This window comes from Piliocolobus tephrosceles, chromosome 6 (genome assembly GCF_002776525.5).
Source record: "Piliocolobus tephrosceles isolate RC106 chromosome 6, ASM277652v3, whole genome shotgun sequence".
In the NCBI taxonomy this organism is placed as follows: Eukaryota; Metazoa; Chordata; class Mammalia; order Primates; family Cercopithecidae; genus Piliocolobus; species Piliocolobus tephrosceles.
Genome location: NC_045439.1, coordinates 137,919,542 through 137,946,349, shown reverse-complemented (window position 1 = coordinate 137,946,349; position 26,808 = coordinate 137,919,542). Strand labels below are relative to the sequence as shown.

The 26,808-nt window shown below is 52.7% G+C and overlaps 1 protein-coding gene across 1 annotated transcript in view; it reads right to left on the bottom strand.

Annotated features, from left to right (window-relative positions):
- Nucleotides 1-6,228: 6,228 nt before the first annotated feature.
- PLEKHO2 (pleckstrin homology domain containing O2) overlaps nt 6,229-26,808 on the bottom strand; it is a 25,347-nt gene continuing 4,767 nt past the window's right edge. Inside the window, exons 2-6 of the mRNA XM_026455443.2 lie at nt 25,743-25,892; nt 18,898-19,014; nt 13,649-13,753; nt 12,083-12,181; nt 6,229-8,687 (exon numbers count right to left, since the gene is read on the bottom strand). Of these exons, the coding sequence (XP_026311228.1) occupies nt 7,698-8,687; nt 12,083-12,181; nt 13,649-13,753; nt 18,898-19,014; nt 25,743-25,892 (1,461 nt within the window). The 3' untranslated portion in view covers nt 6,229-7,697. The remainder of the gene's footprint in view (nt 8,688-12,082; nt 12,182-13,648; nt 13,754-18,897; nt 19,015-25,742; nt 25,893-26,808) is intronic.

Genomic DNA, 26,808 nt, shown 5'->3' with positions numbered 1-26,808 from the left:
GGGGGGGGAGCTGACAGAGGGGCGAGGCACAGCCACTGCCCCCCGCCGGGGGGAAAAGGGGAGACCCCATCAAAAAAAAAAAAAAAAAAAAAAAAAGAAAGAAAGGGATGGCTGGCCTAATAGCCTTCTGGACCCTCTGATAGTCCTCCCCAGGGTGAGTGTGAGTTTGAAACCAGATATGCCTACGGCTTGGAGTCCAGATCTGCAAGCTTCCTGCTGGATGTTGAAGGGTCCTGTCTCCTCCCTAGGCCTTAATGTAGGCATCTTCCCTTCTGTGGACTACCCCCTCTGGTCCCAAGCCCTGCCTGGCCCCTCTTCCCATAAAATTATGACAACAGAGAGTGGAGGCTTGTGGGCAAGTTCCTGAGGTGGCTCAAACTCAGCTGTAGCCCTTGAAGCCACAGTCATTTCCCCTCCCCCACCTCCCCAGCTAGGAGGCTGAGAAGTTTCATCATCGCTGAGCTGTTGTCCTTATAAGGGAAAGTCCTCCGGAGCCTCTCCTTTGGGCCGTAGCCAGCTGGTGGAGAACCTGGCCAGGCCTTGGGGTATCCTCCCAGTGCCAGGAAAGGTGGGGGTGACCCAAGGACTCTGGGGTGAGCCTCCATCTGAAATCACAGACCCTCCAGACAAATAGCAGAAAGCAGCCAGTGGCCCCATGCCAAAACTCCAGGAGGGTCAGATCTCCGGTCCTGACACTAACTTTGGTCCCCTATGTAAGTTGCTTAAGCCTCAGTTTCTAAACCTGTAAAATGGAGTGAAATTACATCTTCCTTGTGAGGCCACTGTGGTGACTGTGAGAGGATAACAAGCCTCGCAAACAGGTGCTCTGTGAGGCCAGGCTGCTGGAGTTTATTAAGCATTTTATTTTTTATTTATTTGTTTATTTATTTTTTTGAGACTGAGTCTCACTCTGTTGCCCACGCTGGAGTCCCGAGGCGCGATCTCAGCTCTCTGGAACCTCCGCCTCCCAAGTTCAAGCGATTCTCTTGCCTCAGTCTCCCAAGTAGCTGGGACTACAAGCGCCCGCCACCACACCCACCTTATATATATATATTTTTTTTTCTTTTTTCTTTTTTCTTTTTTGAGACGGAGTCTCGCTCTGCCGCCCAGGCTGGAGTGCAGTGGCCAGAGCTCAGCTCACTGTAAGCTCTGCCTCCCGGGTTTACGCCATTCTCCTGCCTCAGCCTCCCGAGTAGCTGGGACTGCAGGCGCCCGCCACCTCGCCCGGCTAGTTTTTTTTTTTTTTTTTTTTTTTTGTATTTTTTAGTAGAGACGGAGTTTCACCAGGTTAGCCAGGATGGTCTCGATCTCCTGACCTCGTGATCCACCCGTCTCGGCCTCCCAAAGTGCTGGGATTACAGGTGTGAGTCACCACGCCTGGCCTTTTTTTTTTTTTTTGAGACTGCACTCGAACTCTGTCTCAAAAAAGAAAAAAAAATCCTGCACTGTAACAACCCACGGGACTATGGGACTTCAGTTCACTGAGATATGGCAGCTTGCCTTCAAAAGCAGGGCTCCCCATCTCTGCACAGGCCTTCAGCCCCAAGACCATAGGGAAAGGCACTTCTTTTTTTTTTTTCTTGAGATGAAGTCTTGCTCTGTCGCCAGGCTGGAGTGCAGTGGCGTAATAGCTCACTGCAACCTCCGCCTTCCAATTTCAAGCGATTCTCCTGCCTCAGCCTCCCCAGTAGCTGGAACTACAGGCACGCGCCACCATGCCCAGCTAATTTTTGTATTTTTAGTAGAGATGGGGTTTCACTGTGTTGGCCAGGATGGTCTCGATCTCTTGACCTTGTGATCTGCCCAGCTCGGCCTCCCGAAGTGCTGGGACTACAGGCGTGAGCCACCACACCTGGCCAGAAAGGTGCTTCTTACCACATCCCTCCCCATGGCTGGCCAACACCATCCCAGCAGCCACTCTCTTCAAGGTGGCCTTACAGAGGGGACTCTGCCATCAAAAAGACTCCTCTATGATGAAGGGGCCTGGGAAGATGGAGTGATTCATCTGAGGTCCCTCAGCTTCTGCAGGCCACTCACTCAGTATAGCTGTCACATGCCAGGCCAGTGGCAGGGGAATTCAGGAGCGACATGAGGGTCATTGCCACAATTGATAGGCCCTGGTTCAGGTGTTTCCTGTTGTGTTGGTCCCGGGGTCTGTCCATGGTTCTCACAGAGGAGAAGGAAGGGAGCCAGCCTTTGGTGAGCACCGTGGTGCTTTCCCACATGGGGGACGGGGGGCGGGCGGAGGGTGTGGCTGTAATCCCCTTTTGTGGGTGAGGAAACTGAGGTCTCCTGAAACTGAGACACACCCAAGGTCCTTGGGTGAGATTTGGACCTTGGCAGCCTGGTTTGGAGCTGTCCACTGGCATAAGAGTTTCCCAAGAGTGTTCAGGGAAGCCCTGGAATTCTGCTGAATTTTGTTTGTGTCGGGAGGTCAGGAGCCAAAGACAGGACCCAGCCTCACCCTTAACAAGGACCAGGCTCTGAGGGTAAAATAATGGCTGGAATCATCATTTTGAAACCACTTTAGGAAACACCTGTTCAGCAAGAATCATCAATGGATACTAAATCTGGGGAAATTTGTGGTGACGTGCAACATATTTAGATGATCTTAAGTTGTCTCCCAGATTTTTTTTTTTTTTTTTTTTTTTTTTTTTTTTTTGAGACGGAGTCTCGCTCTGTCGCCCAGGCTGGAGTGCGGTGGCTGGATCTCAGCTCACTGCAAACTCCACCTCCTGGGTTTACGCCATTCTCCTGCCTCAGCCTCCCGAGTAGCTGGGACTACAGGCGCCCGCCACCTCGCCCGGCTAGTTTTTTGTATTTTTTAGTAGAGACGGAGTTTCACTGTGTTAGCCAGGATGGTCTCGATCTCCTGACCTCGTGATCCGCCCGTCTCGGCCTCCCAAAGTGCTAGGATTACAGGCTTGAGCCACCGCGCCCGGCCTGTCTCCCAGATTATTAACTGCAAGAGGAAAAACGCAAAAACATTAACACTAGGAAAATCAGACACCTGGCCCCAGTAATCAAAATGAACATCACCCATGAGGGCCAGATGCAGGTAGTCCATCTCCAGAGTAATGCCCTGAGAAGGACCCAATTGCCCGTGCAGTTTCCAGCTGAGAATCCATAACCTCAATTAACTATCATAACTAAGCAGGCAGAAACCTCAGACAAACCGCAAAGGAGGAATCAGAAAGGGGAGGACTGTATTCTTTAAACATGTCAATGTTGTCAGGGACAAAGAAAGGCTGGGGAAATGTTTCAGATTGAAGGAGATGAAAGAGAGATGACAGTTGTATGCCTAACCTGACCCTAACCAGAGGAAAAATATAATAAAGGATATTGGGTCAAATGACAAAATGGGAATATGAACAATAAACTGTTGTTATCAATGTTAAATGTACTGATAAATGTACTACAGTTACATAAGAGAATATACTTAATTTTAGGAAATACACAGTGAAGTATTAAATATTTAGGTATAAGAAGCCATGATAACTGACTGGGCGCAGTGGCTCATGCCTGTAATCCTAGTACTTTGGGATGCTAAGGCAGGTGGATCATGAGGTCAGGAGATTGAGACCATCCTGGCTAACACAGTGAAACCCCGTCTCTACTAAATATAGAAAAAATTAGCCGGGAGTGGTGGCGGGCGCCTGTAGTCCCAGCTACTCATGAGGCTGAGGCAGGAGAATGGCATGAACCCGGGAGGTGGAGCTTGCAGTGAGCCGAGATCGCACCACTGCACTCCAGCCTGGGCGACAGAGCAAGACTCCGTCTCAAAGAAAAAAAAAAAAAGCAGCAGCAGCAGCCTTGATAACCAACTATCCAATGATTCAGAAAAAAGTTATGGGCCAGATGTGGTGGCTCACGCCTGTGATCCCAGCACTTTGGGAGGCCAAGGCGGGTGGATCACAAGGTCAGGAGTTTGAGACCAACCTGGCCAACATAGTGAAACCCCGTCTCTACTAAAAATACAAAAATTATCGGGGAATGGTGGTATGTGCCTGTAGTCCCAGCTACTCAGGAGGCTGAGGTAGGAGAACCACTTGAACCTGGGAGGCAGAGGTTGTGGTGAGTTATCGGGCCACTGCACTCCAGCCTGGGCAACAGAGCAAGACTCCATGGCAAAGAAAAAAAAAACTATATGTATATGTGAAAAAGAGAAAGTGCTCGGCCGGGCGCGGTGGCTCAAGCCTGTAATCCCAGCACTTTGGGAGGCTGAGGCGGGCGGATCACAAGGTCAGGAGATCGAGACCATCCTGGCTAACACGGTGAAACCCCGTCTCTACTAAAAAATACAAAAAAACTAGCCGGGCGAGGTGGCGGGTGCCTGTAGTCCCAGCTACTCGGGAGGCTGAGGCAGGAGAATGATGTGAACCCGGAAGGCGGAGCTTGCAGTGAGCTGAGATCTGGCCACTGCACTCCAGCTTGGGCGACAGAGTGAGACTCCGTCTCAAAAAAAAAAAAAAAGAGAAAGTGCTCAAAAGAGAAAACAGGTCAATCTTGCTAGAGTAAATGGGTGTTCTTTGCACTGTTTTTTTTTTTTTTTTTTTTTTTTTTTTTTTTTTTTTTTTGAGACAGTCTTGCTCTGTTGCCCAGGCCAGAGTGCAGAAGCATGATCTTGGCTCACTGCAACCTTCACCTCCCAGGTTCAAGCGATTCTCATGCTTCAGCCTCCAGAGCAGCTGGGATTACAAGCACGCACCACCACACCCAGCTAATTTTTGTATTTTTAGTAGAGATGGGGTTTCACCATGTTGGCCAGGCTAGTTTCGAACTCATGACCTCAGGTGATCTGCCCACCTTGGCCTCCCAAAGTGCTGGGATTACAGGTATGAGCCACCATGCCATGGCCTTTGTACTATTCTTATTCCTGCATTTTTTCTCTAAGTTTAAAAGTATTTCCAAATGAAAAGTTTAGTTTTTGAAAAGCATTGTTCCTTGTGACACTTAGCCCCCAGCCGTAGAAACACTGGAGGTGGTGGTATATATCAGAAGGGCCTGAGTTTAGCAAGAACAGAATGCTGGACAAAGTGGCTCATGCCTGTAATCCCCTTTGGGAGGCTGAGGTGGGAGGATGGCTTAAGGCCAGCAGTTTGAGACCAGCCTGAGCAACACAGCAGGACCACATCTCTAATAATAATAATAATAATAATAATAGGGGCCGGGAGTGGTGGCTCATGCCTGTAATCCTAGCACTTTGGGAGGCTGAGGTGGGTGGATCATGAGGTCAGCAGTTCGAGACCAGCCTGACCCACATGGTGAAACCCCATCTCCACTAAAAATACAAAAAATTAGCTGGGTGTGGTGGCAGGCGCCTATAATCCCAGCAACTTGGGAGGCCGAGGCAGGAGACTCGCTTGAAACCGGAAGGTGGAGGTTGTAGTGAGCCGAGACTGTGCCACTGCACTCTAGCCTGGGCATTAAGAGCAAAACTCCATCTCAAAAATAATAATAATAATAATAAGCAATAATGGAGCACCAGAAGCAGGCAGTGTCCTAGCCCAGCTTATGGAATGGGGGCCCTAGTACCGAGTTTGGGGGACTGGTGATGCCAATCACCAACTGCTGTCTTGGAGAAGGGCAGCCCTGGAGCTGGCACCCACAACAACAAACAGGCTTGAGGCAGTGAAGTTCCATAAAAATGGATTTATTGCCAAACTTTAAGAAAGGCGCTTCATAAGCAGAAGACACAGAATGCCACCCTCTTCAAGGAGGCAAGCACGGAATGTCACCTTCCTCAAGGAGGCAAGCTAGGCAGGCCCTGCATGTTCTCACTCCTCTCCCGGAAGCCAGCTTCCTGCCTAGGGCCCAGGCTGCTAAGGGATGGAAATTAATAGCATTTGGTCACTTGAGGTGGCCTCAGGGAGAGTGGCTGGGCCTGGGAGCTGGGCCTAAACCTGTGACCTACATGCAGGGTCTCTGCACCCACAGACTCTGCCCTCAGTCCAGCTGCTGCAGTTAGCTACTTGACAGAGGAGGGAACTGAGGCTCCAATTCCTGGCAGTAGTTGGCTTGGTTAAAGCCCCAGCCAGCCATGGTTGCTGGTGGGGGAAGGGAAGATGGCAGGGGATCACATGACTGGGCACCTGATGTCCTTCTTGCTCTTGTCCTGGAGCAGATGGAGGGAAAGGCAGACTGTGGCATGGGGGCCCAGTTTGTGCAAGGAGGCCGATGGGGGCTCCCAAGCCAGCGCACTGCTGCTCACCTCTGCTCCTACCCCATGCAGCCATAGAGGACATCTGCCCCTCCTGATCCTTGACTACTACCTCAAAAACAAAGTGGCAGTACAATAACGAAGGCATTGACCTGTGCAGCAAGCCTCGGTGGGCTCGGGGAAGGGGGCAGAAAGGCCAGGGCATGTTGCTGTGGCCCTCCCTTTTTCTCTTTCAGTAAACAAAAGTGCACATGCAGAAATCTGGGCAGGTCCTATCAGAAGCTGCTCCCACCCCACAGGCCCCAGGGAGAGTGGCTGGACCTCGGGAGCCAGGGTATCTGCACCTCCAGGCTCTGCCCTCAGTCCAGCTGCTGCAGCACGATGGAGACTGGATGTGCCCCTCGAGTCAGGGACAATGTAGGGGACAGGCTGGGAGAGGACCAGGGTGCAGGGATGGACCAGGAAAGGAAAAGAAGAAAATGTCTCTTCTCCTAGAAAGTTACAGGAGAGCAGCCCATCTGGGGCTTGAAGGTGGGGAAGTGACTTCAGATTCCAACATACCCCTATCAGCATTTGAAGAAATGACTGGGATACTGGACCTGTTTCGGCTGAGAAGGACCTACAGAGACCCAGATAAATCCCATCTGAGGAGGCACAGAAGTTGGTGGGGATTCTCTTCTGAAGGCTGACATGATCATTACAAGTAAGGTTTTCTAATGTGGACATCAGGGCCACTCTGGGATTCACTTCTTCAGAAATATACAAGGCTGGACACTATCTAGGGGCAGAGACTAGACTAGAGGACCCTTTAAGTTCCTCTTCTACTCTTGAATCCTCCAAACCTAAGCCCTCCAATCACAGCTCACCTGAGAGGAAGGGGCTGCAGAAAATGTCCTTGTTTTGCAAAAAAGGAAACAGGGCCAAAGAGAGAGAGGTCACACAGCTAATGTCCTCCTCACAAAGAGGCCTCTCCAGCTCCAGCTGGGTCCTACGTTCCCCGCAACTGAGGGATGAACCTAGAGCCTGGACCTAAAGCCTCTGCAGCTACTCAGAATAGGTGGGAGGTGGGCCAGCTTTGAGGCTGCCTTAGCCATGAGGCTCTTTGCCTGGAAATAGTTGGAGATGGGAGCTGCAGGGGGCTCAGCTGTGCTCTATTCAGAAGTCAGGAATGTAAACTACTGGGGATGGGGAACAGAGATGATGTCATTCCCAGAAACCCCAAGTGCCACCCCCAAAGCCCTGGGGCAGTTTGGAACGACCACACAAACACATAGGTCCCAGCGTGTGTGCTCCCAGCCCCAGCCCAGCGGTCAGGCCAGATAGCCAGGTGGTAGCCCTGGATGGCACCTGGCACCACTGGCCAGAGCAGAGTAGGAAGGACACCAGGAGTCTCTTCAGGTCGTGGCCAAACCCTGACATGCCCAATGGCCCTCCTGCAGCCATTGCTGTAGAAGCAGAAGCACATTTCTCAGCAGGGTTGGGCCTTGATGGACTTGATGGATGGCCAGGAGGGATGGTGCCTCTGGCCCAGCAGGCCCTACGGTGCGCTTCTCCTGTAGAGGGTCACCAGCTCCTTCCGCTTCTCCCTTAGCCCAGGTGCTTCCTGGCTCCGCTCTCCCGAATCTCTCATTTCCTGCAGGACCTGGGTGGCCTGCCTCAGCTGCTCCACAGCCTGGCTGAGCAATGTTTCGGCGCTAACAGGGACCGGCTCACTGCCCAGCACCTTGTTCAACAGTTTCTCTGTCTGTTCCGAGGCCACCTTCACCTCCAGCTGGGCCCGATATAGCCGTTCCCTGGGCTGCAAGGGACGCCGCGGGCCTTCCCCAAGCAAGTCCCCAAGGGAGGAACAGCGGGGATGGAACTGAGGTTGCAGGTCCCAGGGGGGCAGTGCTGTGGATGTTGTTGCATCCTTTGGGGGAGTTCCTGGGGTGCCCTCAGCCTGGGAGGGCTTGGCAGGTTCAGGACTGTCATCCATGCCATTCACTGAGACTTGCGCTGTGCCTGGAGCAGGTGGCCCAGAAGCCTGCATCTCACCCATGCAGGCTTTCAGTTTCTCCGATAAGATCTTGGGTGGGGGTGTAGGGGGCTTCCCACCCTCCCTGGGGGCAGCCTCAGAAGTCGCAGAACAGGGTGCCTGGGATGGTTCTGCACTCTCTGCAGCAGGGGGCTCCTGGGAGCTGGGGTTCTCCCAGCTCACCTTCAGTTTGTCAGGCAGGATGCTGTTGGGAGGCTGCTCAGAGCCACTGTCCTCCTCTGCTGGGGTCTCTGAGTCCTCTTGGCTCTCAGGGGAGACCTCAGAGCTTGCTGAGACAGGGGTTGGGGCTCTCTCCCCTACAGGGGTATCCACCCTGTCACCAGGGCTGGTGGTCTCAGGTGCTAGGAAAGGCTTGGTAGGAGGCATGAGGGGCCGGGGTGTCTCCCGAGGTTGGGCTTCACTGACATCATTGCTGGGGGCAAACACCTGTGGCCCACTGTCCGGAACATCAAGATCCAGGCGCAGAAGCCCGTCAGATGCTGCGCTGGCCACCTGGTGGGGGGATGGTATACGGGTGTCATCTTGGCTGATGAGCCATTGGGTCAGGTGTGCCCACTGACATGAGTTCTTACCCTCTCCCATCCAGGTTGTCCAGGCCCCCAGCCCCCCAGCCTCCCTCTGTCCTGGCTTCTGTGGCTACTTGATTAGAAGCAAAAGTGATTTCTTGATGAATCTTCCTCTCCTTTCCCTCACCACCAAGAATTCCCTGTTTTGGAATCACAGGCCAGGAAAGTCACAGCCAGGGTCCTCCTGGAGCCCTAGGCTGGTTTCTGGGATACTGGACCTGGATTGGACTATACTAGCCTGGGTGTCAGGGGACAGAGTTCCAGCCCTGTATCTGACCCCTACCTAGCTGTATGGCCTTCAGAGGTTCCCTTCTCTGTAACCCACCTACCCATCATCATACCCAGGGTCCCCACAACCAGTTGGTCAGTCAGAGACAGGACCAGGACTCAAACATCTTCCAGTTCATCTCAAGCTCATTGACTTCTGCTTGCCCTTCCTGGAGACCTCTGTTCCGTCTGCCAGCTTCTCTCCAGACTTTGCCTGTCCAGCTGCTCAGCAGCCTGTGCCCACTCTCCTCGTGTCATCAGATGGGGTCCCAGACCACAGCTAACCGCCAGAGAACAGCTGCACCAGAAAGCAGCTACCCACCCCCACCAGGCATCCGGGACCAATAGGGATATCCTGCTAGCCCCACAGTCATGAGACCCTCCCAGAGAGCCTCAGAGGTCCCAGCAGGGCTGGCCAGGAGGCCTTTCGCAAGGTCCCTCAGATGGTGGGGGTCCTGGCTGGGATCCTCACTCTCCCCTGCCACCTTATTTTTCTTAAGAGATGGGATCAGTTGGGCGCAATGGCTCGCACCTGTAATCCCAGCACTTTGGGAGGCTGAGGCGGGCTGATCACCTGAGGTCGGGAGTTTGAGACCAGTCTGACAAACATGGAGAAACCCTCTCTCTACTAAAAATACAAAATTAGCTGGGCATGGTGGCACCTGTTATCCCAGCTACTTGGGAGGCTGAGGCAGGAGAATCGCTTGAACCCGGGAGGCAGAGGTTGCGGTGAGCCAAGATCATGCCATTGCACTCCAGCCTGGGCAACAAGAGTGAAACTCCGTCTCAGAAAAAAAAAAAGGGGGGGGGGTCTCACTCTGTCACCCAAGCTGCAGTGCAGTAGCATTATCACAGCTCACCTCCAGAGTAGCTGGGACCACAGGCATGTGCCACCATGCCCAGCTAATTTTTTGTTAGTAGAGATGGGGTCTCCCTTTGTTGCTGTCACTCCCTTTTACACATACACAGGATCTGGCTGACACATGCTATCAGGTACTGAGGACCACCAGAAAGTCACCTCATCACACACACACACACACACACACACACATACATACACACACACATACACACACACACATACACACATACACACACACATACATACACACACATACACATACATACACACACACATACACATACATACACACACACACATACACACACAGATACACATATACATACACACACATACATACATACACATGCACACATACACACACACACATACACATACATACACACATACACACACACAAAGATACACACATACACACACACACACATACATACACACGGCTGCCTCCCTGAACTCTTCTGTGCAGAGGGCCCCCTCCCTCCAAGGCTAGCCCTCCCCACACCCGTCCCCGGCCCCCCTCAGGCATTCCTTTTCTCTGTGGCCACCTCAGTGCTCCCTCTGCAGGATCCTATCCCTTAGCTGACAGACAGGCACAGGCTGCTGCAACTCAAAAACAAACCTCCCATGACCTTGGGTCCCTCCCTCTGGCAAACCCAGCCCTGCACCCCAGGACAGCCCTAAATCGACTCCTTTTAGAAAATATGCTGTAAGGTTGGGCACAGGGGCTCACGCCTGTAATCCCAGCACTTTGGGAGGCCGAGGCAGGCAGAACACGAGGTCAGGAGTTCAAGATCAACCTGGCCAAGATGGTGAAACCTCATCTCTACTAAAAATACAAAACTTAGCCGGGGATGGTGGAGGGCGCCTGTAATCCCAGCTACTCGGGAGGCTGAGGCAGAGAAATTCTTGAACCCGGAAGGCGGAGGTTGCAATGAGCTGAGATTGCGCCACTGCACTCCAGCCTGAGCGACAAGAGCGAGACTCAATCTCAGAAAAAAAGAAAAAGAAAATATGTTGTAAATGGCACCGCCTTTCTTGTCCTTGGTCCTGCCCTTGTGACTTGCAGCTGCCAACCTAGCTGATGCCCAGCAGGTTTTGTGCCCATCTCTCTCCAGATGTGCCACTTGTCTCTGGCTTCCTTTCTTGGCTCCCTGCTGGCTGACCTCCCTCCAATCCCTAAATGTAGCACTTGCTGAGGTTCTTTCCTGGCCTCCAAAATCATCCCCTGCAGCATTAGCTCCACTGGTCTAAAAGAGGCTCCTCCCTTCCCCCCTCCCCCTTGCCCATACCCTCTCCAAATTCCCCGTGCCCAGGGCCTCCATACTTCCAGTTTCCAGGCTTGGGAAACCTCAGACAACCTTCCCTTGGTCCAATCCCTGGATTCAATCACAAGCCCAGGTGGCTCTTGCTTCCTAATGTCCTCCCATCAACCCCTCCCTCTTCATCCCCTCCAGGGGCCTGGAAAGTCACCTCTCCCACCTACTTCCTGGCCCCTGCCTTTCTCTCTCTCAACCCAACCCATCCTACCCAGAGCCTCAAACTGACCTCTGGAATGCACCCTCCCTTCCTGTCCCCAGCTTCTTCATCCAAGGCCTCCACAATTTCCTCCCTATAACCCCCTTCTCAGACCAATCTCCTAGGCAAATGGAGCTGCTCTGCGTACCTCAGACCCTCCCGCTGTGCCTCAGCTCACAGCACTCCCTCCACAGAGAATCCCCTGACTCCAAGTCCACCAAGTGAACCCCTCCCATCCTTCAAGGGTCAGCTAAAATGCCAGTGGCTCCTTGTGGTCTCTCCTGCCCTGACCTCCTAGAGCCTTCCTCCACACAAAAATCAGACACAGCTCTGCTTGGAGCAGTCTGTGGGACAGGCCTATTTTTCAGCTGGAAGCTGAGCTCTGAGGGGCAGGGACTGGATTCAAGGGCTTCAGTTTCCCTCTGGCACCAACTCTGGCTAAGGACAGATTCAACATTTGTGTGTGGATTGAACAAATGGAAAAGGCCACAAGCTCAGGGACGTCCACACCCTGAGCACGTGTAACACAGGTGCCCTGTCACTTCCTGTCTACTCCTCAGGAAGCCCCAGCTCCAGGTGTCCTCAGGAAAAATGTGGCCCCAAGCCTGGCTGCCTCCCAGAGGATCCGAGGTCCTAGGCTCAACTAACCCCCCGATCCACACTGGGCAAGGCCCTACCTCCTTCAGGTGGACTCTCGTTGGCGGCCGGCGCCGCTGGCCCCCTCGCACCCGGTCCCGTGTCACATGCTCCAGGGCACAGCTCTTGTCCACCTTTACCTGGAGGGAGGGGGAACCAGATCAGCCCCTGCCAAGCCTTGGGAGTGTGGGAAGTACCCAGGCTGGACCTGGCTCAAAGGCAGGGTCAGTGCCCTGCCGCTGTCTCTCTGGGCATCTCCCTACCCTGGCCTCTGCTTCTCTGACTCTGCAATGCCCCTGGGGTCTCTTGCAAAGTCTGAGGCTCTCCCTCTCTGCAGCTGCCATTTTCCTCAGTCTTCCTGCCCAAATATGAGCCATCGGCCCTTGCCCCTGAGTATATCACAAATATATAAGCAGCCCTGAGGTGGCTTTGGGGCTTAGGTAGGAGAGACGGTAGAAATAGCCCATGCTCCCCTGGTACCTGGTTTCTGGAAAAGGTCTGCCCTGGCCTCTGCCACTCTCCCAGGAGCCCTGGGGAGAGCCCAGGAGAGAGCAGGGCCTCTGCCCCTTGAGCCTGGAAGCCTGGAGGGCAGCATCTTCTCTCTGAGGGTAACAGAAGGGGTCAGGATTGGCTGGGAAGCCTCAGAGTAAGAGTCACATGGGAGGTCCAGACTCAGAACCCTGGAGCAGCCTGACCCTATGATGGGGAGGGGGGGCTCAGGCCCACGTGTGACTCCAACTGTCTCTGTCCCTCAGTGGAGGAGCGGACTGTGGGTTGAGGCCCAGCCCATGGCTCCTATGGCCTCCGCCAATATCTATGATAGGTCCCATCATCTCCCTCCCACGGAATGGGGACAGTTTTCCCCCAGGTAGTGAAGGGCTGAGCATGACATGTAACACAGGACATGACATAGGAGTTACGGGCTGGGAGTCGGGGGACCTGGGTATTAAGAGGGGACTTGCTTGGAAAGATTTGCTCCTTAACATAATCCAAGGCATCACTGTAGGTGGCCCCCAGGTCTATTTTAGCCCAAATAACCAAAGATTTATGATGTCAAAGACAAATCTCCCTAGGAGATCCTGGCCCCATGGGATGCTCTGCCTGCCCCAAGCCAGATTGTGGCTACTGCTGCCACAGTCCCCAGTACAGCACGGGGGGCTGAGGTCTGCAGGGCTCAATGGTCATTGTAGACAGAGAGGGAGGCCCAGAGCTGAGAGCCAGTCTGCCCTGGACCTCATGGGCAAACTGAAAAGGGAGCTTTCGGGTCACTCTGCAGCGCTGTCTGGCCTGGGCCCACCTGCTGTTTCCAGCTGAGGCCAGGCTTAGAAAGGATGCATGCTGCCACCAGTCCAGTTCCAGCCCACCACTTATCTGCTTTCCAGTTTAAGACAAGTTACTTAATTTCCTTAAGCCTCCATTTCATCTGTAAAACAAGGACAGCACCACCTACTCTGAGGGGCTATAGTGAGGACTACAGAAGGTAACAACAATGCCCTATAGCAGTGACATAATCAAGGGGTGGTCTGGGGTGAGGAGGGGCAGGGTCCTCTCCTAGATCACACACAGTGGGAAAGGAGACACACAGCTGTCCACAGACTGCATCGCACCTCATCGAAAGCCTTGTTTTTGCCTCGGTTAATCCCTTCATTGAGGGCTTTGATCCAGGATTCTTTCTCCTCCCCGGTGGGTGCCTGGAATTTGATGTCGCTGACCTGCGGGCAAGATAGATGGAGTAGATGGCAGATGTTTAACAAAGCTCACATTTGGCATGTTAAGGAGGCTTCCTAACCTAGATCCCAAAGTCAAACCAAAATAACCCCACAGTAAGTATGCCACTGGGGCTTTGGGCAAGGAAAGGGAAAGATCTCACAGAGAAGCCCCCCGTACTGCCCACCAGCATGCAGCTGGGTCTGAATTCGAAGCAGCCTGGCCTTGTGGAAACAGCCAGGATCTGGTCCAGCTCCATGGGACTCCCCCAGGCCAGCTGCCTGGGCTCTGGGCTTCTGTTTACTCTGTAAAGTAGGAATAGCCCCAGTCTACATTCAAACCCACCCCACACCACCCCTGAGTCCTTTCCTAATTCAGGTAGGAGCTCTGAGCTCCTGTTAGAATCAGAGGGTGGCTCAGAGAACCCTGACCCTGCCAGGCCCAATGGCCAGACAGGAAGTGAGAGGAAGGAGTGAGACCATGGAAACTGAGGGGCTGCCTCATGCAGTGGATATGGCAGTAGGGCCTCTGAGCGAGACAGTCCACCACTTACAGGTGTCTGACCTCAGGCCTCAGTTTCTTCACCTGTGAAAGAGAATACCACCAGAACCTGCCTCACGGAGCCATGGAGATCATTTTTTAAATGATGTATCCAATTTGTACACCCATGCTCACAGCATTGTTCGCAACAGCCAACAGGTGGAAGCAACCTCAGTGTCCACTGACAGACGAATGGATAAGCAAAATGTTCATATGTACAATGGATTATCAGCCAGCCTTAAAAAGGAAGAAAAATCTGACACATGCTATAACAGGGATGAACCTTGAAAACGTGGTGCTAAGTGAAATAAGCTGGACACAAAAAGACAAAAACTGCCCGATTCCACCTATATGAGGTACCTAAAGTTGTCAAAATCATAGAGACAGAAAAGAGAGTGGTGGTTGCCAGGGGCTGGGGAGAAGGGCAATGGAGCATTATTATTTAATGGGCATAGAGTTTTAGTTTTACGCGGTGGAGAGTTATGCAATAGATGGTGGTGATGGCTGTATAACATCATGAATGTATTTAATGCCGCTGAATTGTGCAATTTCAAACTGGTAAAGATGGTAATTTTTTTTTGACCACAGTTTTTTTTTTTTTTTTTTTTTTAATTGGGGAAAAAGATATATCTAAAGTACTAAATCTGGAGCTGGGCAGAGTGAATACTCAGTAATAGGAATTAGCACCATTGCCTTCCCGCTGGACAAAACAGTTCCAGTTTCCTCATCTATAAAATGGGATAACACTGCCTACTACCAAGCAATGCTGAGGAAATTTTTTTTTTTTTTTTTTGAGATGAAGTCTTGCTCTGTCGCCCAGGCTGGAGTGCAGTGGCCAGATCTCAGCTCACTGCAAGCTCCGCCTCCCGGGTTTACCCCATTCTCCTGCCTCAGCCTCCCGAGCAGCTGGGACTACAGGCACGCACCACCTCACCCGGTTAGTTTTTTGTATTTTTCAGTAGAGACGCGGTTTCACCGTGTTAGCCAGGATGGTCTCCATCTCCTGACCTCGTGATCCGCCCGTCTCGGCCTCCCAAAGTGCTGGGATTACAGGCTTGAGCCACCGCGCCCGGCCAGTGCTGAGGAAATTAAACATAGTAGGTGCTCAGTGAATAGTTCTTGATTGAACGAGCCAACAAATTAATGAACTGGCCCAAGTTTCCTTCCCTCACCGTTTTTGGACCACTGCCTACTCTCTGACCGCAAGATGCCCTAGTCCTTTGTTGGCAGTCGCCAGCTTGCCCATCCTCCGCTCTGGTGTTAGATAGTACCTCCCCTCCCTCCACTCTCCAGTTATGTAACACTGAGGTTGGCCTGGCCCCCTCAGCATCCTCATTATATAATTTCCTCCTGGCTGCCACTGCCTCCTCCTCATACAGGGCCCTGGGTCCCACCCCCACCACGCCAGGCACAGCCAAATGCTCATTTGCATGACCAGGGTAAATTCGATCCTGAATGCAGATCTTCAGTTAAGTCAGAAACCCCAGGGCACCTTGGCAACTGCCTCAGCTCAGCCATCAGGGCTGCTGGGGGCTCAGGGGCGGACCACACTGCATCCGGGGTCGCAAAGGCTACCCAACTCTGTGATGGGACCTGCTAGAAAGGAAGTCTGGGGCCAGCCCTTTTACCCAGCTGCTGCTCCTATTCACAGGTTGTGACCCCTGCATGGTGCAGGATTTAGCATTCAGGGAGCTTGAGAAGTCTACAATTGAACTCAGGAGCCAATGGAACAAGAGGAGGCCAGAGAAGAGCCTAGAGGTCCTAGAAGGCCTAGAAGGCCTAGAAGTCCGATTACCACGTTCTACTCGCTTCACTACTCTGGACCTCAAAGGGACAAGAATAGAACCACTGGACCCAGCCCAAACTGCAGCTCCTTCCCCACTGGCCCAGCCCACCTGAGGCAGGCTGCCTCAGCTCTCTTCTGCTCCCCTGTGAGAAGCAGAAATGGCCTCAGAGAAGACCTATTGTGCAAGCCGAAAGGTTCTCACAGGAGAAGGAAGACAAGGTTAAACAGGACCCAGCTCCACCCTCCTAAGGAACCCTGTATCTGGCTGAACAAGCCAGGCATTCCACAAGGATGACCAGAATAGAGACAATTAGAATACCAAGAAGTTACCAGCCTGGGCAACATAGTGAGACCCCATCTCTACAAAAAATATGAAAATTAGCCGGGCATGATGGTACGTGCCTGTAGTTCCAGCTATTCAGAAGCTGAGCTGGGAGGATCACCCGAACCTAGGAGGCAGAGGTTGCAGCAAGCTGAGAAAAGGCCACTACACTCCAGCCTGGGTGACAAGAGTGAGATCCTGTCTCAAAAAATAAGAATATCAAGAAGCTGTGCCTCTCCCCCAAAGTCATCCTGAAGGGCCACAGGCTGTACAGGTCCCTGTCCTGAGAACTTCCAAGAAGCCCCAGGGACACAGGCACTTCTAGGAGCTTAGATGCTAACAGGACTGGCCACAGACTAGGCCCACAAGGCCTGGGAAAAGGGGAAGGATAAAATGGCAGAGAGGAAAAAAGTGGGAGGGGAAGAGAGGAGGCAGGAAAGAGGAAAGGGCCAAGCTGGCTGAGACCAGCAGGGCAGCAAGGCCCAGCAGTGGCCACCCTGCTTCCTGGCAGCGTCTGCCTGTGACCTCATGGGCCGGGGTGTGGGGCTGGAGAAGCAGGGGGAGAGGGGCATGTAAGACATTGGAGTCTTTGTTTATTTGATTAGAGGGGAAAAAAGGCGGCCTCAGGACCCGACAGCCAGGGTCATGTGACCTCCTGGCCGGCTGGAGGCCTCACTGAGGATGGGGAACACCCAGGCCGCTGAGAAAGGAGGGTGAAAGGATGTGGGAATGCGGTGCCCTGGGCCAGGTCCACCAACTGACCTCTGGAGAGCCCCAATCTGTGTGAGCTCCTGGGGTGGGGAGGGTCAGGGGCCCTTGAGCTGGAACCAGGATGCACTGTTTCATCCACAGCACCCACCACTTGCTCCACAGCCCCATCTCCCAGTTGATTGTCCTGTTCTCAGAGCCAGCCTAAATTCTTGCAGAGTTGGGGGCTGGGAAGGAGGGTGTTAGCTGAAGCAGCTGAGAACACAGCTGCACAAACAGGCTTCTCTGAAGGTGATGTCCCACCCTGAGCTGAGTCCAGCCCACCTAGTCTACTATCAGCTGATTCTTGGAGCTGGGGAAAAGAGATGGCCCACAGAACAGCACAGGCAGAGGCCAGAGAGGCTAGGTCTCCCTCCACCCCACATCCACATAGCACACTAAGACACACACCCAGACAGACACACGGCCAGGTGAGCACTCAACTGCATTAAAAAAAGGTACATGCACAGGGCCAGACACACCGGTGGCAGATCTTCACACGGAACATAGTTTGCATCTCATCTCTCTCAAACACACATCCACATATATAGCGCCCACTCAGGAAGGAAGTGGGTCTCCAGGATAGGGTAGGGGCTCCAGGGCTTGAAAAGATTAAAATGTGACTCCTTTTGTCCTCAAAGAGCCCTAAGCAGCAGATGGTCAAGTGAAATCTGGGCCCAGTCCCATGAGCCCTCAGAACACTATAATTACACCAGCCCCTACCCTTGGACACACTTCCAGCTCCCAGTATCACAGCTCCACAGCCCCTCCACTGCTATCTTGGTTGCTTCTGTGCCCCCACCCCCTGCAGAGTAGGACAAAGGGTCAATGAGTAAAGCATCTTGGTATTCAGGGTCTGCAGAGGACTGGGCTCCCATTCCCTAAAGCTGAGGAAGAAACAGAATGGCCTCCAGCAGGCCCAGACCAGACTTGCTCCACAACCCCCAACCTCTGTGACTCAGCCCTATTCTGCGAGGCTCCACATGACATGCAGAGGACAAGGCAAGGAATGGCCCAGCCGCAGATGGGTGCAAGCTGGCGAGAGCGCTGTGCACGCCAGCCTCAAATCTGAACTCTCTCCTGACATCTGTGAAGCTACACCATGTGTCAACACCCACCAGACTCCCTGCCAGAGAAATGTGGTGCAAACAGCAAACTTCATCTGCACACACAGCATGTCCCAAGGAAAGACTCTCTCAAACCAGGGATCTTTCCCAGCTACAGCCACGAAAGCAAAGTACAAGGGGAGGAAAGCTGGAGGGCTGCGGGCCTCCCAGTCCCGAGTCCAGGATGGGCCCACCCAGAAAGGCCTGGGATAAAGGGAGACCCCACCCTCCCGCTCTGCCCCAGGCTACATCAAGGTGTTGAGGCCTGGCAGGGTGGAGGCCTCATCCACAGCTCTCCAGCCTCAGTCCTGGGCCTCCCCCAGGGTCTGGGGTAAAGTCAAGTGCCCCACCTCCCAAACGCTACTTTCCAACTACAGCCTGGGATGGAGGGCCTGGGCCTGCAAGGGGAAGACGGGAGCAGAGCTCTTTCAACAGAGCCCTAAGTGCATCTCTTATCAACTAGGGGCTTGGAAGACTCCGAGACAAAATGAGTAAAGGTCTGACCTATGGTGGCTGCTAGGGCTGAGCCTCAGCCACATGCAACAGAAAACAGGCTTTTTAAAGGGGCCAGGCCTGCTAAACCTGCTTAGGCCTCCCAAGGCGACTCTGGCCTAGAGGGAAATGGGGCAGCAGCAGGCATCTTCCTACCTTGTTCCCTGGGGATCGCAGCAGGATAAAGCGGTGTTTCCGCTTGAGGAGGGCACGAAGGTCCTGGCACTTCTCATAGCTGCCCAGCTCCACGGTCTCCACACACTTCTGATCATCCTGGGGAGGGAGACAGAAGGGACATGAGCTGGTGACAGTCAGACCCACCACCACCCTCAGTCACTCACGCCCCAGACCCTGATCCCACTCAGTGAGGACATCACTTGGTCAGAGCGAGGACCTCAGGCTGCTAGTCAGTCACCAAGATGTGGTGTCCAGACCCTGGCAAGTGCATGCTGGCTGGAGGGATGCCCGTGAGGCTCCCCATCCAGATGGGAGACGGGCACATAGCCCAGAGGTGGATATGTGCCTAAGGCCAGAGGAGGAAACAGGGGAAGCTATAGAGGCTGAGAAAAGGCTGTCTGGAGGCCGGGCGCGGTGGCTCAAGCCTGTAATCCCAGCACTTTGGGAGGCCGAGACGGGCAGATCACGAGGTCAGGAGATCGAGACCATCCTGGCTAACACAGTTCCTGGCTAACACGGTGAAACCCCGTCTCTACTAAAAATACAAAAAAAACTAGCCGGGCTCGGTGGCAGGCGCCTATAGTCCCAGCTACTGGGGATGCTGAGGCAGGAGAATGGAGTGAACCCTGGAGGCGGAGCTTGCAGTGAGCCGAGATCGCGCCACTGCACTCCAGCCTGGGCGACAGAGCGAGACTCCGTCTCAAAAAAAAAAAAAAGAGAAAAGGCTGTCTGGGGTCCAGCCATGCCCAGAGGCCAAGCAGAGATCTGTGGAAGAGACAGCCAGAGGAAGAATGCAGGATGCCACAAAATGGCAGGCAGGGAGTGGGATGGGGACCAGGGACAACAAAGACTTTCCAGGAAGAGCCAGAGGGAAGGCACATTTGGGGCTACATGCCCTGCCTTTAGCACAGCCATCCTGAATTGTGTTCCTCACTCAGCATCATCCCCTGCTGAGCCTTGGCTTGGGAGAGCAGCACCTCGTCCAAGGCTGCAGGCTACATACAAGCAAGAGGCAAGGGCTCCTTCAAGCGCATCCCATCCCCATCCCACCACTTGGAGGCCTCATCATTAGGAGCGCCAGTGGCCAGGACAGTGTCCAGCCTCTTCCCGGCCATCTCTAGACACTAGCCAGGCTGTCTTCCTGCCCACCACCCCTGACATTTGAGTGCTTTCTCTACAGACTCCACCCATCAGGTGCCTGTCCAGCAAGCTCCCTCAATGGTGGTCAACAGGTCCTCTTCCAGGGAAGACCCAACTGGAACAACTTCCTGGGTGTGGCACTCTCATCCAGGAGAGTCTAGGTAAGTAGAAGCAGATCCTTTGGCGGGGGAGGGTATGCCACCCTGGGACTGGCCAAAAAGTTAAGGAAACCCTTGCTGATGTTTAACAGAAGGAACCTGACACTCATGAGCACTTCTGCATCCCTGAGTCTCTGAACCTCACAATAACCCTGAAAACCTACAGCCCCGTATCTGCCTCATTTTAGAGAAGGAAAGAATGAGGCCTGGAGGTGAATGGATTTGCCCTAGGCGCACAGACCCAAATATAAGGGGCAGGGCCCCAACTCAAACCACAGCCTCTGACTCCCAGGTCAGGGTCCTTTCCAGCACAGCACACTCCTTCTAGTCACAGGCAGTAGGTTGCTCTGCACAAGGGGTCCTCCAAGGGTGGGACCTAGGCCAGTAGCATCAGCACCACCTGAGAGCTTGTTAGAAATGCAAACGCCTGGCCAGGCACGGTGGCTCACACCTGTAATCCCAGCACTTTGGGAGGCCGAGGCGGGCGGATCACGAGGTCAGGAGATCGAGACCATCCTGGCCAACATGGTGAAACCATGTCTCTACTAAAAAAAAAAATACAAAAAAAAAAAATTAGCCAGGCGTAGTCCCAGCTACTCGGGAGGCTGAGGCAGGAGAATGGCGTGAACCCGGGAGGTGAAGCTTGCAGTGAGCCAAGATTGTGCCACTGAACTCCAGCCTGGGCAACAGAGCAAGACTCTGTCTCAAAAAAAAAAAAAAAAAAAGGAATGCAAACTCCCAGGCCTCATCCCTACTCAATCATAAACCTAGGGGAGTGGGCCTAGCAATCTGTCTTCTAACTAGCCTTCAGGGATTTTGATGGATGCAAATTTTGTTTGTTTGTTTTTTGCTTTTTTGAAACAGAATCTCGCTCTGTCAGTCAGGCTGCAGTGCAGTGGCATGATATCGGCTCACCGCAACCTCTGCCTCTTGGGTTCAAGCGATTCTCTGGCCTCAGCCTCCCGAGTAGCTGGGATTACAGGTGCCCACCACCACACCCGGCTAATTTTTATAGAGATGGGGTTTCACCATGTTGGCCAGGCTGGTCTCGAACTCTTGACCTCAAGTGATCCACCCGCCTCGGCATCCCAAAGAGTTGGGATTACAAGCTTGAGCCACCACTCCTGGCCTGGATGTGAACGGTTAAGAACTACTTCTACCAGCCTGGCCAACATAATGAAACCCTGTCTCTACTAAAAATACAAAAATCAGCTGGGCATGGTGGTGTGCGCCTGTGGTCCCAGCTACTCAGGAGGCTGAGACAGGAGAATCGCTTGAACCCAGGAGGCAGAGGCTGCAGTGAGCCAAGATAGCACTACTGCACTCCAGCTTGGGTGACAGAGTGCAACTCCGCCTCAAAGTAAAAGAACCACTGCTCTACATCAGAGGTTCTCAGTCTTGGTGGCACCTGGGAGTTTTTAAAAACTCCAATGCCCAGGCGACATCCCAGACCAATTATACCAGGATCTCTTGGGGGGCAAGGCCCCAAACCTCACGATTTTTTAAAGCAGATGACTGTACATCTAATGTGGATAACCACTAATCGACTCTCTCGTCAGCCCCTAGGAGAAAGGGGAAGAGATGGCCAAGGTGGCCTTATCTCTCCCAACCTGGTTCAATCAAGTATCTTTTCTTTTTTGCTTCCATCCATACATCCCTTTCCAATCTCTAGCCTCCAATACCTTCCAGATTCCTCAGCTAAACACATGGACCAGAAAAATCCTCCTGCTCTGAGAAGCTCCCCTGCCCCCAATCATGAACCCCTGAACGTGAGTGCTCTCCGTTCCATCACTTACTGCTGGGGGGATGCAAACACCTACAAAGCACCTGCAAGGTGCAGACACCCTACGAGGTGCTAGAAGCAGAGTCCTGCCATGGGAAGATACAGTCCTGACTCCCCCTTGGCCATCTTTCTCTACCCCATTCTCTGTTTATCTATCTGCTCATCCTTCTGTTCCCCCAACTGCACCCTACAAGAAGCAGCCCTCAAGCAGAACATATAAAGGACCAGTTTTCTGAGTGCCTGGTTCAGATTGAGAACTCAGGAAGTCTCCTCCCCAGGAATCTGGAGCAGGGAAACTGCCCAGGGAAGAATCCTTGCTTGAGAGAGAGAGCAGCTTACTTGCCCCGTGTCCACAGGCCTCCACTAACTGGACCACCACGGGCCCGAATGCACCCTCCTTTGCCTGGGAACAAAAAGTCCATCCACCTCCACCACTGAGCTCCCAACAACTGCCTGTCCTGGGTCTCCTCTCCACCCCACCCAAGACGCTGAATCATCCCAGCTCTTCTGCAGCTCAGAAAAACGGATAAACCAGCAGGCAATGGGTGAAGGAAGCATCTTTGGAATGTCAGCCTCTCTGACAGCAAAGAAAGAGCCAAGAGCCATTCGCGTTCGTTCCTTCGCCTAGTTCCTTACATCAGAAAGAGGAATTGAGCTAATAAGCATTTCTCAATTCCTACTCCCAGGCCAAGCTCCCCCACCCCCGAGTGCTAAGTTCTTGAAATTACATTTACATTTTTAATAGCAATCTTTTTCAAAAAAGGAAAAAAAGCGTGATTTAGATTTTTCATGTTTGGGAGATGTGAAATCCTTCCTGCTTCCCAGCTGTGGCCAGATGTACAGAGGCAGTTTAGGACAAGTGACAGTACCTGACAGGCTGACAGCTGAAAGCCTGTCACTTAACTCTCATGGCAGCTGGCACTGGAAGAAGCTGTGACAACCCCCTTTATTGGTAAAAATATCCCCCTGCTGCCTCATTCCCATCTGTGGCACATCCTATTTTGGTGGGAGCAGCAGTAGAGAACATCTGGGGGTGCTGTCTATGTACCCTCATTCCCTTGCCCTCTTCCCACCTCTTCTTTGACACCCTAACTCCATAAGCCAGCAACTCAGGCAGGTCAGACAAGTTGCTTCTCCAGGTTGCCTAACCTTTCTTGTCCTGGGACAATTGTGAATTTGCCAAGATAGCCTGAGGCAGGCTGGGAGAGGCCGATGAGGAAGAGGCAGGCTCCCTCTTCTTCTGCCCCCAGGCCAATTCCCAGGTATTTCACCTGTCAAAGGCATATTGTGCTACCCTGTTTTCAGTGGATGGGCTCTCCGATAGCCTCAACCACAGCACACAAACAGCATCTACAAGGAAAAAACCACTTTTCTTCCTCAAGTCTTCACCTACATCTTAATTGACTTATTTAACATGCAAGCTTAGCATCCTTGGTTGTCCAAATCCCAAGCCTGCTGAAATCAGAAGGGGAACAAGCATCTGAAGTGTGAAGAAGTGAGGACTATTAGAGGCACAAGGACAGCAGAAGTTGAAACCAGCAACTTGATGTTAAAGGAGAAAGAAAAGCTGAGAAGTACAGCCTCCTGCCAGTTCAAAGCAGAGAGGCAATGTGCCTCTCTACCCCTATGCATCTAGGGAACCCACTCTGCAGGTGGGTCTGACAGGTGATGACACTGAGCCTCCAGGGAAAGATTTTATTTAGGCCAGCATCTTCTCTTGAAGAAAGCAGAGAATATTTAACATATTTTAGAGATTTTCTTGCAAAAATCAGTTTTGGGGTTTAGTCGCTGGTGTCTCTTGGTAGAAAGCATGCTGGATTTGCTTCTAGACCTAACTCCTCCATTCACTGGGAGATGCTGAACAGTCATCTTGTCACCCTGAGCCTCAGTATCCTCTTTGTAAAATATAATATGAGGACCACTCTCATGGGACTATTGAGATTTGTCACAGGGAGATATGTAAGACCATATCTCCAAACAAGTACAAGTGCTACTTATTATTTCTTTTTTGTTTTTCTGAGATGGAGTTTTGCTCTTGTTGCCCAGGCTGGAGTGCAATGGCATGATCTCAGCTCACTGCAACCTCCAACTCCCAGGTTCAAGTGATTCTCCTGCCTCAGCCTCCCGAGTAGCTGGCATTACGGACATGTGCCACCACACCCGGCTAATTTTGTATTTTTAGTAGAGATGGGGTTTCTCCATGTTGGTCAGGCTGGTCTCGAACTCCCGACCTCAGGTGATCCGCCTGCCTCGGCCTCCCAAAGTGCTGAGATTATAGGTGTAAGCCACCATGCCCAGCCTGCTAATTATTATTTCTACTACTACTGCTGAATGGAGCAGGCTTTAGCTTTCTACAACATTCACTCACATGGAACCTTGCTCAGGGACAGGAAAAGACTTGCACTCTAGATGCACACACAGTTCAAAGAACTCTCGGCCAGGCGCGGTGGCTCACGCCTGTAATCCCAGCACCCTGGGAGGCGGAGGCAGGTGGATCACCTGAGGTCAGGAGTTCCAGACCAGCCTGGCCAACAGGGTGAAACCCTGTCTCTACTAAAAATACAAAATTAGCCGGGTGTGGTGGCTGATGCATTGATCCCAGCTACTTGGGAGGCTGAGGCAGAAGAACTGCTTGAACCTGGGAGGTGGCAGCAGCAGTGAGCTGAGACAGTGCCATTGCACTCCAGCCTCGGCAACAAGAGCAAAACTCCATCTCAAAAAATAATAATAAAAAAAAAATAAGAGGGGCCGGGCGCGGTGGCTCAAGCCTGTAATCCCAGCACTTTGGGAGGCCGAGACGGGCGGATCATGAGGTCAGGAGATCGAGACCATCCTGGCTAATACGGTGAAACCCTGTCTCTACATAAAAATACAAAAAATTAGCCGGGCGACGAGGCGGGCGCCTGTAGTCCCAGCTACTCGGGAGGCTGAGGCAGGAGAATGGCGTAAACCCGGGAGGCGGAGCTTGTAGTGAGCTGAGATCCGGCCACTGCACTCCAGCCTGGGTGGCAGAGCAAGACTCTGTCTCAAAAAAAAAAAAAAAAAAAAAAAAAAATAAGAGGGCTAGGCATGGTGGCTCACACCTGTAATCCCAACACTTTGGGAGGCCGAGGTGGGTGGATTACGAGGTCAGGAGATTGAGACCTTCCTGGCCAACACGGTGAAACCCCGTCTCTACTAAAATACAAAAAATTAGCTGAGCACGGTGGCGTGTGCCTGTAATCCCAGCTACTCCGGAGGCTGAGGCAGGAGACTTGCTTGAACCAGGACCCAGGAGACAGAGGTTGCAGTGAGCTGAGATTACGCCACTGCACTCTAGCCTGGGCTACAAAGCGAGACTCTGTCTCGAAAAAAAAAAATAGCTGGGCATGGTGGCGTGCATGCTTGTAGTCCCAGCTACTCGGGAAGCTGAGACGGGAATCACTTGAACCAGGAGGCAGAGGTTGCAGTGAACCGAGATCCCGCCACTGCACTCCAGCCTGGTGACAGAGCAAGACTCCATCTCCAGAAAAAAAAAAAAAAAAGAAGTCTCATCTCATCTAGAAACCCTAGAATTGCCGTCGGATGTATTGTCCCCATATACAGAGACCCAGAGAGGATTAGGTACTTGCTCAAGGTTGCACAGCATGGCAAAAGTGGAGCAGGTCTTCTGGCCCCAAACCCAGGGTCCTCCTACTAACTTGACTGCCCTCACTTTGCCCCTGTCCCAGAACCCCCAACCTCAGGGCCAAGCAGGTCCTCACCTCATTCTCATAGACCAGCAGCTGGGCCTGGCAGAGGAGCAGATATCGGTCTTTCCAGAAACCCAGGAGGCCCCCACTGCTCTTCTTGATCCAGCCAGCCTTGTCCACCGTCTGTGCTCCCCGAGGCTTCTCACCGGCTTCCTTCACACCCTGTAACACAGCACCAGGACATACCATGAGGGCTGCTACCATGGGGTCACAGGTCACAGGTTCACAGGTCACACAAGGGCACAAGGGATGTATCCCTATGCTAAGTACCTAATGACATCATCCTATGTGAGCTTTCCCGCAACCCCCAAGGCAGATATTCCTAACCCAGGATCAGAGCTAATAACAGCAATAATAGCAGCAGCCACTTTACTCTGAGCCACTGTATAACATTTGATACACAGTGTCATTTAACTCTTTTTTTTTTTTTTTTTTTTGAGACTGAGTCTCGCTCTGTCGCCCAGGCTGGAGTGCAGTGGCCAGATCTCGGCTCACTGCAAGCTCCGCCTCCCGGGTTCCTGCCATTCTCCTGCCTCAGCCTCCCGAGTAGCTGGGACTACAGGCGCCCGCCACCTCGCCCAGCTAGTTTTTTGTATTTTTAGTAGAGATGGGGTTTCACCGTGTTAGCCAGGATGGTCTTGATGTCCTGACCTCGTGATCCGCCCGTCTCGGCCTCCCAAAGTGCTGGGATTACAGGCTTGAGCCACCACGCCCGGCCGTGTCATTTAACTCTTACAACTCCCCTCCAAGATGGTAGCCTCATTATCCACACGTCTATAGCAAACTAAAGCTCAGAACGGAGAGATGACTCAACAGAGGTGCAAACCACGACTAGAGGACAGAGCCAGAATTCTAAGCGGTCTCTCTGACCCCACGTTTTTCCCACTCCACCATTCCGCCTCCATGTGTTCATTCAGTCAACATATGTACTGAGTGCTTACAACATCACAGGAGAATAAAAGTAAGGCAGTCTCTGTCCTCAGAGCTCACAGCGTGGGAAAATAGGAGTTGAACAAATAAATACCCAGGCATACCCATTAACCTGTGTGAAATGCTATACAGGAAATACACAAGGGGC